At 47.0% G+C, this 12,509-nt stretch overlaps 1 protein-coding gene across 6 annotated transcripts in view; it reads right to left on the bottom strand.

Moving 5' to 3' along the window:
• Nucleotides 1-12,509, bottom strand: part of LOC124040455 (protein jagged-1b-like) — a 210,334-nt gene that overhangs the window by 128,632 nt on the left and 69,193 nt on the right. For all 6 annotated transcript variants that reach the window (XM_046357673.1, XM_046357674.1, XM_046357676.1 and 3 more), the window contains exons 4-5: nucleotides 10,060-10,317; nucleotides 7,424-7,484 (exon numbers count right to left, since the gene is read on the bottom strand). In XM_046357673.1, coding sequence (XP_046213629.1) covers nucleotides 7,424-7,484; nucleotides 10,060-10,317 — 319 coding nt within the window. The remainder of the gene's footprint in view (nucleotides 1-7,423; nucleotides 7,485-10,059; nucleotides 10,318-12,509) is intronic.

The following is a 12,509-nucleotide window of genomic DNA, read 5'->3' on the forward strand; positions in this document are numbered from 1 at the left end:
TTTCCAATGCCAGAGGATACTGGTCTTTAGCCTAACCTAAATGATTTTGGCTGTAGCTTACATTGTTTTCACTGTACAGTATCATTCATCCATAGAGCAGGGCACATCAATAGATTAGATAACGTTGATGAAAGTGTCACTCCTCAATATCACAACATTTGGCACAAAACAAAAAGTAAGGGAAACAACATTGAGGATGACTCAATGAGAATTGTGAAATGTAAAGAAGGCCACAGCATGATTTCAACCCCAGGGGTTCCCAACAGATGTTGCTGGCCTGCCTGACAGCAGGGCTTGTAGCCAGCAAAGGAAAGCACCTGCCTACAGCCATTCAGCTGGAAAGCACTAGACACTATGTTTCTGTCTGTGTTCCTGCCTGCTGTGTGCGGCGGTCATGCATTTCCCTACGGTGGGAAAGTAGCTCTTTGAGTAAATAAGAGCGCTTGCTGCAGTTTGACTAGTTATCTGGCTGGCAGAGTCCATCTAAATAACCTGGTGAGGTCACAACATAGACCTCTGTTAGAGGTCTGCACCCGCCTCCACTCTAAAGCCTTGGTTCCATTGGAACTTTAAAGTCAACCCAGGTTGGACTGGCCATGGTGGGCTGGATGGCCCTGGTGGTCTGTCTGGCCGGACCTGGTGGGCTGTCTGGCCGGACCTGGTGGGCTGGCTGGCTGGCCCTGGTGGGCTGGATGGCCCTGGTGGGCAGGCCCTGGTGGGCTGTCCGGCCGGCCATGGTGGGCTGGTTGGCTGGCCCTGGTGGGCTGGATGGCCCTGGTGGTCTGTCCGGCCGGCCCTGGTGGGCTGTATGGCCGGACCTGGTGGGCTGTATGGCCGGACCTAGTGGGCTGGCATTGATGGGCTGTCTGGCCGGACCTGGTGGGCTGTCTGGCCGGCCCTAGTGGGCTGTATGGCCGGACCTGGTGGGCTGTCTGGCCGGACCTGGTGGGCTGTCTGGCCGGCCCTAGTGGGCTGTCTGGCCGGCCCTGGTGGGCTGGCTCGAATTGCATTTCCAGTGCCTCTAGAACTTAGAAATTATTTAATGTTGCCAGGTAGCCAATGTGACTGTGCAGCTAGCTAGCTTTGCTAATGTTGCTAGCTAGCTAACTTGATTTTGTAGGAAGTCCTTTGGCTACAACTAGCTAGATATCTAGGAAGCTAGTGAGATGTTGAAGAAATTATTTATTTCACCCTCACCATGCTGTAACTAACATTACGCCATACTCTTGCCAATGTCAGTTACACAAGTCTTTGCTAGCATAACAAGCTATCTTAATTCCTACCTTGTTTGCCATGGCATATAGCTCTAGCTCGCTTGGTTAGCTTTCAATAATGTACCAATATGAATAGCAAAAACATCTTGCTAGCTAACATTAGCATGCTAGCTGTCATTCAAGGGCTGACTGATCTCATAACAGTTTTCTTGCAAAAACAAAATGGTTTGATTGAGCTAAAGTGTCTGTCTACTGCAGTTCCTGTGCTAGATAACTGCAACAAACCCAGATGAGCTAATCATGTCAGAATTCAGCCGTGGTCAGCTGGTGGTTGCATAGTAAGTGTCAGCAGACCGAATTCTAAACGGTCTAGAATCACTTGTAAAAACTAAGGGTTTCATCTGTCCAAGCTCCACTTTGGTACACTTTCTACAGAGCCTTCAGAAAGCATTCACACCCTTTGACTTGTTCTACATTTTGTTGTTGTTACAGCTTGAATTTAAAATGGATTAAATTGAGATGTTGTGTCACTGGCCTACAAACAATACCCCATCATCTCAAAGTGGAATTAGGTTTTTAGGAAACAAATAGAAAATAAAAAAAATGAAATAGATGAAATGTCGAGTCAGTCTGCTTTCCAGCAGACACTGGGAGACAAATTCACCTTTCAGCAGGACAGTAACCTAAAACACGGCCAAATATACACTTGCGTTGCTTACCAATACAATATTGAATGTTCCTGAATGACCGAGTTACTGTTTGGACTTAAATCAGCTTGATAAATGACAAGACTTTCTAACATGTATTGACTCAGGGGTGTGAATACTTATGTAAATTAGATATTTCTGTATTTCATTTTCAATACATTTACAAAAATGTCTAAAAACATATTTTCACTTTGTCGTTATGGGGTATTGCGTGTACATGGGTGGAAAAAATATATATTGAACCAGTTTTGAATTCAGGCTGTTACCACAACATGTGGAATGAGTCAAGGTGAATGAAGGCAGTTTAAACCATGGTGGAAACCCCCCCAAGGCAATGTTTACACCAATCCTCTGCTTTAAAAGCAATGATGGGGAATGTACATGTGCATCAACATAGCCACACCTAGCTAGGCACAACAACAAAGGCCAAGACAGTTGGGCCTGGAGCTGTTACAAGGGAAAGCCACACCAAGGCAGAGTTCCAAATGCCACCCTAATTCCCTAAACACTGCACTACTTCTGAGCAGGGCTCATAGGGAAATAGGGTGCAATTTGGGACTCCGTAATGGTAAAATGACGGGCACACTAGCGTGCTTCTGTGGTGCAGGGAATCTCAGCCCCCCCAGAGTTGACTTATATATAACTCATCAGCATCCAACAACAGCCATACCTTCTCCATCTAACAGCAGAGCCATACCTTCTCCATCCAACAGCAGCCATACCTTCTCCATCCAACAACAGCCATACCTTCTCCATCCAACAGCAGCCATACCTTCTCCATCCAACAGCAGCCATACCTTCTCCATCCAACAGCAGCCATAACTTCTCCATCCAACAGCAGCCATACCTTCTCCATCCAACAGCAGCCATAACTTCTCCATCCAACAGCAGCCATACCTTCTCCATCCAACAGCAGCCATACCTTCTCCATCCAACAGCAGCCATACCTTCTCCATCCAACAGCAGCCATACCTTCTCCATCCAACAGCAGCCATACCTTCTCCATCAGCTGGAGGCTTTTGTACATTGTCTGACCTTTCGGTTTTTCATGCAGAAGCTCGGCTGACTAAGATCCTGTTTTTTTAAGTTTTTTTTTTACACATATGGCACATAAAGTTGAGATGTGCTTCTCCTGTATCTCACAGCTTTGTTTGTGTCTCTGGGTCTCAGACTGGCTTAGTTTGGTTTACTGTTCTGTTTTGGCCACATGTCAAAGTCAAGGGAAGATCACGTGTGATCTTCTATTCGGTCGCCTTGTTTTTCTCACGCTCTGACGTCACTAGTTTTCCTCTGCATGTTTTGGTGTGCATCCCAAAGGGCACACTGTTCTCTACATAGTGCACTACTTTAGCCAGATCCCAATAGGTCCTAGACTAAAGTAGTGCACTATATAGGGAATGGGGTTCCATTTGAGAGGCATCCTGTCATCTCTAATGGCTAAGTGGGACTGAGGTACACAATGCCCTTCTGATAACCATCTCAGCTTGGCTCTAACCCTTCTCCTTGCCTCATCAAACCAAATGTTAATGGTCACATACACATGGTTATCAGATGTTATTGGTCACATACACATGGTCATCAGATGGTATTGGTCACATGGTTATCAGATGTTATTGGTCACATACACATGGTCATCAGATGGTATTGGTCACATGGTTATCAGATGTTAATGGTCACATACACGTGGTTAGCAAATGTTATTGGTCACATACACATATTTATCAGATGGTATTGAGGGTGTAGAAAAATGCTTGTGTGTCTAGCTCCAACAGTGCAGTAGTATCTAACTAAATGCTTGTGTTTCTAGCTCCAACAGTGCAGTAGTATCTAACTAAATGCTTGTGTTTCTAGCTCCAACAGTGCAGTAGTATCTAACTAAATGCTTGTGTTTCTAGCTCCAACAGTGCAGTAGTATCTAACTAAATGCTTGTGTTTCTAGCTCCAACAGTGCAGTAATATCTAACTAAATGCTTGTGTTTCTAGCTCCAACAGTAATATCTAACTAAATGCTTCTGTTTCTAGCTCCAACAGTGCAGTAATATCTAACTAAATGCTTGTGTTTCTAGCTCCAACAGGTCAGTAATATCTAACTAAATGCTTGTGTTTCTAGCTCCATCAGTGCAGTAATATCTAACGAAATGCTTGTGTTTCTAGCTCCAACAGTAATATCTAACTAAATGCTTCTGTTTCTAGCTCCAACAGTGCAGTAATATCTAACTAAATGCTTGTGTTTCTAGCTCCAACAGTGCAGTAATATCTAACTAAATGCTTGTGTTTCTAGCTCCAACAGTAATATCTAACTAAATGATTGTGTTCCTAGCTCCAACAGTGCAGTAGTATCTAACTAAATGCTTCTGTTTCTAGCTCCAACAGTGCAGTAATATCTAACTAAATGCTTGTGTTTCTAGCTCCAACAGTGCAGTAATATCTAACTAAATGCTTCTGTTTCTAGCTCCAACAGTGCAGTAATATCTAACTAAATGCTTGTGTTCCTAGCTCCAACAGTGCAGTAATATCTAACTAAATGATTGTGTTCCTAGCTCCAACAGTGCAGTAATATCTAACAATTTCACTTCATACACCCAATACACACAAATCTAAGTAAAAGAATGCAATTAAGAATATATAAATATATGGACAAGCAATGTCAGAGCGGCATAGACTAAGATACAGTAGAATAGAATACAGTATGTACATATGGGATGAGTAATGTATAGACTAAGATACAGTAGAATAGAATACAGTATGTACATATGGGATGAGAAATGTATAGACTAAGATACAGTAGAATAGAATACAGTATGTACATATGGGATGAGTAATGTATAGACTAAGATACAGTAGAATAGAATACAGTATGTACATATGGGATGAGTAATGTATAGACTAAGATACAGTAGAATAGAATACAGTATGTACATATGGGATGAGAAATGTATAGACTAAGATACAGTAGAACAGAATACAGTATGTACATATGGGATGAGTAATGTATAGACTAAGATACAGTAGAATAGAATACAGTATGTACATATGGGATGAGTAATGTATAGACTAAGATACAGTAGAATAGAATACAGTATGTACATATGGGATGAGTAATGCAAGATACGGAAACACTGTTAGTGAGTGGTCCATTTATTAAAGTGACCAGTGATTTCAAGTCTATCTATATAGGACAGCAGCCTCTAAGGTGCAGGGTTGAGTAACCGGGCGGTAGCTGGCTAGTGGGGGCTATTTAACAGTCTGATGGTCTTGAGATAAACAGCTTCTATCAGTCTCTCAGTCCCAGCTGATGCATCAGTACTGACCTCGCCTTCTGGATGATAGCGGGGTGAACAGGCAGTGGCTCGGGTGGTTGATGTCCTTGATGATCTTTTTGGAATTCCTGTGACATCAGGTGCTGTAGGTGTCCTGGAGGGCAGATAGTTTGCCCCCTGTGATGCGTTGGGCAGACTACACCACCTTCTGGAGAGCCCTGGGGTTGCGGGTGGTGCAGTTGCCGTACTAAGCAGTGATAAAGCCCGACAGGATGCTCTTGATGGTGCATCTGTAAAAGTGCGTGAGGGTTATAGGTGACAAGCCAAATCTCTTCAGCCTCCTGAGGTTGAAGAGAAGCTTTGTGTGAGTTAACCATTTCAGTTTGTCAGTAACAAGTATGCCGAGGAACTTGAAGCTTTCCACCTTCTCCACTGCGGTCCCATCGATGTGGATGCGGAGGGTGCTCCCTCGGCTGTTTGCTGAAGTCCACGATCATCTTTGTTTTGTTGATGTTGAGTGAGAGGTTGTTTTCCTGACACCACACTCCCAGAGCCCTTAGCTCCTCCCTGTAGGCTTGTCATTGTTGGTAATCAAGTCTACTACTGTTGTGTCATCTGCAAACTTGATGATTGAGTTGGAGGCGTGCTTGGCCACGTTCACGCATTAATGAACAGGGAGTACAGGAGGGGGCTGAGTACGCACCCTTGTGGGGCCCCAGTGTTGAGGATCAGCGAAGTGGAGGTGTTTCCTACCTTCACCATCTGGGGGCGGCCCATCAGGAAGTACAGCACCCAGTCGCACAGGGCAGGGTTCAGTCCCGGGGCCTCGAGCTAAATGATGAGCTTGAAGGGTACTATGGTGTTGAATGTTGAGCTATAGTCAATCAACAGCATTCTTACATATGTATTCCTCTTGTCCACATGGGATATGTCAGTGTGATTGTGATTGGATCGCCTGTGGACATATTGGGGCGGTAAACAAATTGAAGTGGGTCTAGGTGGTGACAGGTAAGGTGGAGGTGATATGATCCTTGAATAGTCTCTCAAAGCACTTCATGATGACAGAAGTGAGGGCTATGGGGCGATAGTCATTTAGTTCAGTTACTTTTGCTTCTTGGGTACAGGAAGAATGGTGGCCCTCTTGAAGCATGTGGGAACAGCAGACTGGGATAGGGAGAGATTGAATATGTCCGTAAACACACCAGCCAGCTGGTCTGCGCATGCTCTGAGGAAGCGGGTGGGATGCTTAAATGTCTTACTCACATTGGCCATGGAGAAGGAGAGCCCACAGTCCTTGGTAGGGGGCCGCGTCGGTGGCACTGTTATCCTCAAAGCGGGCAAAGAAGGTGTTTAGTTTGTTTGAAAGCAAGACGTCGGTGCCCGCGACGTGGCTGGTTTTCCTTTTGTCGTCTGTGATCATCTGTAAACCACATACGTGTCGTGTCTGAGCCGTTGAATTGAACTCTCACTGTCTGTATACTGGAATAGTCCTTTTGCACGGGTATTCCATAGCGATTCTCTGTCACATTCCGTAATGTAATGGTCTATTAGGCAAAAAGTGGAACTGCCGAGCACACAATCCCTTGGCCAGCACGCAGACAGAACCATGAACAGACAGAGGGACTAGGGTTGGATTAAATTCAGACCACCCCCATCCGTCCCTCCCTCCCTCTCCCCATCCCTCCATCCGTCCCAATCATCCGTCCTTCCCTCCCTCCCTCCCTCTCCATCAGTCCCAATCATCCGTCCTTCCCTCCCTCCCTCTCCCCCATCCCTCCATCCGTCCCAATCATCCGTCCTTCCCTCCCTCCCTCTCCCCCATCCCTCCATCCTTCCCAATCATCCGTCCTTCCCTCCCTCCCTCCCTCTCCCTCATCCCTCCATCAGTCCCAATCAACCGTCCGTCCCTCCCTCCCTCTCCCCATCCCTCCATCCGTCCCAATCATCCGTCCTTCCCTCCCTCCCTCTCCCCCATCCCTCCATCCTTCCCAATCATCCCCCCCATCCCTGAGCCAATACTATCACCCCTACACACATAACCTCTATTAGCTCCACTCCCTCAGACCCTATAGTCAGCTACAACACAGCTCCACTCCCAGACCAGGGACCTGGGGATTAAGCTGCACATGATAAAATGCTGTTTGTCAAGTAATGAATCATAAATATCATGGCAGACATTGAAAATGAGAAGCAGATTCCAGTTATTCCTGGAGAGAAAGGAGGGGAGGAAATAGCCACTTACTTGCAGTCATCTGGCTCTTTGCAGTGTCCATGTTCTGTACTGCAGCCCTGCCGACAGATAGCTGGAGGAGAGAGAGGGAGGGAATGAGGGGTGGAGGAGGAGGGAGAGGGAGGGAGGGGTGGAGGAGGAGGAAGGGAAGGAGGGGTGGAGGAGGAGGGAGAGGGAGGGAAGGAGTGGTGGAGGAGGAGGGAGAGGGAGGAGGGGTGGAGGAGGAGGGAGAGGGAGGGAGGGGTGGAGGAGGGAGAGGGAGGGAGGGAGGGGTGGAGGAGGAGGGGAGGGAGGGAGGGAGGGGTGGAGGAGGAGGGAGAGGGAGGGAGAGGAGGGAGAGGGAGGGAAGGAGTGGTGGAGGAGGAGGGAGAGGGAGGGAGAGGAGGGAGAGGGAGGGAAGGAGTGGTGGAGTGATGGAAGGAGGGGTGGAAGAGGAGGGAGAGGGAGGGAAGGAGTGGTGGGGATGGAAGGAGTGGTGGAGGAGGAGGGAGAGGGAGGGAATGAGGGGTGGAGGAGGATGGAGAGGGAGGGAATGAGGGGTGGAGGAGGAGGAGAGGGAGGGAGGGGTGGAGGAGGAGGGAGAGGGAGGGAGGGAGGGGTGGAGGAGGAGGGAGAGGGAGGGAATGAGTGGTGGAGGAGGAGGGGAGGGAGGGAGAGGGGAGGGAGGGAAGGAGTGGTGGAGTGATGGAAGGAGGGTGGAAGAGGAGGAGAGGGAGGGAAGGAGGGGTGGATGAGGAGGAGAGGGAGGGAAGGAGGGGTGGAGGAGGAGGGGAGGGAGGGAAGGAGTGGTGGAGTGATGGAAGGAGTGGTGGAGGATGGAGGGAGAGGGAGGAGGAGAAGATGGGAGAGGGAGGGAAGGAGGGATGGAGGAGGAGGAGAGGGAGGAGGAGAAGATGGGAGAGGGAGGGAAGGAGGGGTGGAGGAGGAGGGAGAGGGAGGGAAGGAGTGGTGGAGGAGGAGGGAGAGGGAGGGAGGGAAGGAGGGATGGAGGAGGAGGGAGAGGGAGGGAAGGAGTGGTGGAGGAGGAGGGAGAGGGAGGGAAGGAGTGGTGGAGTGATGGAAGGAGGGGTGGAGGAGGAGGGAGAAGGAGGGAAGGAGTGGTGGAGGAGGAGGGAGAGGGAGGGAAGGAGTGGTGGAGGAGGAGGGAGGAGGAGGGAAGGAGGGGTAGAGGGATAGAGGGAGGACGAGGAGGAGGAGGAGGGAGGAGGGAGGAAGGAGGGGTAGAGGGATAGAGGGAAGGAGGGGTAGAGGGATAGAGGGAGGAGGAGGGAGAGGAAGGGAGGGAGGGAAGGAGTGATGGAGGGAGAAGGAGGGGTAGAGGGATAGAGGGGACGAGGAGGGGAGGGGAGGAGGAGGGGGAGAGGAGGAGGAGGGGAGGAGGGAGACGGAGGGAAGGAGGGGTGGGGGAGGGAGGGGAGGGAGGGAAGGAAGGAGTGGTGGAGTGATGGAGGAGGAGGAGGGAGAGGGAGGGAAGGAGGGATAGAGGAGGAGGGAGAGAGAGGGAAGGAGTGGTGGAGTGATGGAGGGAGAGGGAGAGGGAGGGGGAGGGAAGGAGGGGTATAGAGATAGAGGGAGGAGGAGGGAGGAGGAGGAGGGAGAGGGAGGGAAGGAGGGGTGGAGGAGGAGGGAGAGGGAGGGAAGGAGGGGTGGAGGGATGGAGGGAGAGCGAGGAGGAGGGAGGAGGAAGGAAGGAGGGGTGGAGGGATAGAGGGAGGAGGAGGGAGAGGGAGGAGGGAGGGAGAGGGAGGAGGAGGAGGGAGAGGGAGGGAAGGAAAGAGTGGTGGAGTGATAGAGGGAGAGGGAGGAGGAGGAGGGAGAGGGAGGGAAGGAGGGATGGAGGAGGAGGGAGAGAGGGAAGGAGTGGTGGAGTGATGGAGGGAGAGGGAGGAGGGAAGGAGGGGTATAGAGATAGAGGGAGGAGGAGGGAGGAGGAGGAGGAGGGAGAGGGAGGGAAGGAGGGGTGGAGGAGGAGGGAAGGAGGGAAGGAGGGGTGGAGGGATGGAGGGGAGGGAGGAGGAGGGAGGAGGAGGGAAGGAGGGGGATAGAGGGATGGAGGGAGAGGGAGGAGGAGGAGGGAGGGAAGGAGGGGTGGGGGGATAGAGGGAGGAGGAGGGAGAGGGAGGAGGGAGAGAAGGAGGGGATAGAGGGAGGAGGATAGAGAGGTGGGAGAGGGAGAGGTGGGAGAGGGAGGAGGGAAGGAGGGGTGGAGGGATGAAGGGATGAGGAGGGAGAGTTGGAGAAGGGAAGGTGTTGGAGGGGTGGAGGATGTGGCGTGGGGGTAAGGGACAGGAATAAAGCCTAAATTAGCACAAACGTCAATAAATACCTGTTGGCAGTTCTGCACCTAATGTCTATTGACAACTCACACACGCAAGTACAAAAGGGAGGAAGTTAATCAGCAACCTGAACATCCATCCTAGTGTTTTCATAGCCTTGTATTCCCCTTTCTCCAACATGGAAATAATCTGTACCATCATCATTCTATAGGCTCCAGGCACACAGACAAACTGTCCATGTTAATCTTCCTCTCTCCGTCTCTCTCCCAGCTTACATGTGTTTTATCCATATAACCAGAAGACCATTTTAGGGTAAAACTTTTCAGGAAGGGATCACAAGAGGTCAGCAGGAAGTAGTCCGTGTTTACATACGTGTGTTACATTCTAGTCCAGACCAGCCCTCCAGACAGGTCTTGTTCCCGTTGTAGTCGCAGGTGTAGTGTCCGAAGAACTCGTCTCGGGGTCGGCAGAACTTGTTGCATCCGAAGCCGTAGTAGTGCTCGTCACAGCTGACCCGGATCTGATAGTCAAACTGACCAATAGGACCGTTGTGGCTGAGCTTCTGCCACTGATGGCTGGGGTTGATCATCCCACTGTGGGACGCCTTCTCAATCACCTGACCATCACCACCTAACGGGTCATAGATATACAACCAGTTAGAATATATAGTTAACAGGTTACTGTCCTTATGAGAAAGACAGAATCACTGTTAAAAAGACTGTTAAATGCATGTCTGAGCATGTAGAGTACCCCAGTATGAGTCATAATACCCAGAAAATATTACCCATGATTACCAGAAAAGAATACCCATAATACCCATCAAATAATACCCATAATACCCATCAAATAATACCCATAATACCTAGAAAATAATACCCACAATACCCATCAAATAATACCCAGAAAATAATACCCATAATACCCAGAAAATAATACCCATAATACCCAGAAAATAATACCCATAATACCCAGAAAATAATACCCAGAAAATAATACCCAGAAAATAATACCCATAATACTCAAATAATACCCATCAAATAATACCCATAATACCCAGAATATAATACCTGTCAAATAATACCCGTCAAATAATACCCATAATACCCAGAAAATATTACCCATAATACCCAGCAAATAATACCCATAATACCCAGAAAATAATACCCATAATACCCATCAAATAATACCCATACTACCCAGAAAATAATACCCATCAAATAATACCCATAATACCCAGAAAATAATACCCATCAAATATTACCCATAATACCCATCAAATAATACCCAGAAAATAATACCCATCAAATAATACCCATAATACCCAGAAAATAATACCCTGAAAAGAATACCCATAATACCCGTCAACTAATACCCATCAAATAATACACAGAAAATACCCATCAAATAATACCCACAATACCCATAAAATATTACCCATAATACCCATCAAATAATACCCACAATACCCATAAAATATTACCCATAATACCCATCAAATAATACCCATAATACCCAGAAAATAATACCCATAATACCCAGAAAATAATACCCATCAAATATTACCCATAATACCCATCAAATAATACCCATAATACCCAGAAAATAATACCCATCAAATAATACCCATAATACCCAGAAAATAATACCCTGAAAAGAATACCCATAATACCCGTCAACTAATACCCATCAAATAATACCCAGAAAATACCCATCAAATAATACCCACAATACCCATAAAATATTACCCATAATACCCATCAAATAATACCCATAATACCCATAAAATAATACCCATAAAATAATACCCCATAATACCCAGAAAATAATACCCATCAAATAATACCCCATAATACCCATAAAAGTATAGCCATAAAAAAATACCCTGAAAATAATGCCCATAATACCCATAAAATACTCATAACATAGTGCCCATAATACCCAGAAAATACCCAGGAAATAATACCAAGACAATTATACCCAGAATACAATACCCATAAAATAATACCCATACAATAACACCCATAAAATACCCATAATCCCCAGAAAATAATACCCATAATGCCCAATGGGACTCGGGATCTCGTCACGGTGTTTCTGTGTATTCCAATTGCCATTTATTGTCCGTAGCTTATGCCTGCTCATACCAGACCTTTTAGAAACACATTTCATGCAAGTCTACGACACTTTATATGACCGGAGACATTAACAGAATCTGTCCATGCAACTTATGTGAATTGTTAAGAAAATGTTTACTTCTGAACTTATTTAGGCTTGCCATTACAAAGGGGTTAAATAGTTATTGACTAAAGATGTTTCCGCTTTTGTCATTTTTTATTAATTGGAGAAACAAATTAAAAACATAATCTCAATTTCACATTACGCGGTTTGTAACAAAATCTCAATTTCACATTACGCGGTTTGTAGAGTCAATATGGAGGCTATATATATTTTGTAGGCACAACATCTCTTGAATCATTTAAAATTCACACTGTAACATTTCACAGGAAACTCACTGGGGCTTTAAAATAGAAACATCAAATAGACAGAGAGGAAACATCTAGGAGAAAACAGATTGGCTGAATCCCCAATCACCCTAATCCTTCTAGGAGAAAACAGATTTGGGATTCAACCAATCCCCCTCTTCTTTCGCCCCTCCATTTGCACTAGTGTCCCAAAACTGAAAATTACAGAGCTAATCAAATCCTCCGATAGCCACTTCGACCAAGCCAGCAAGACTGCAGGCTCCACAGCTAAATGGTATACAAAACACACCAAGACCTAACACTTCAGAAATTAAATGTCAGAGGTTTAGGCATCAATGT

Source organism: Oncorhynchus gorbuscha, linkage group LG07 (genome assembly GCF_021184085.1).
Source record: "Oncorhynchus gorbuscha isolate QuinsamMale2020 ecotype Even-year linkage group LG07, OgorEven_v1.0, whole genome shotgun sequence".
Lineage (NCBI taxonomy): Eukaryota > Metazoa > Chordata > Actinopteri > Salmoniformes > Salmonidae > Oncorhynchus > Oncorhynchus gorbuscha.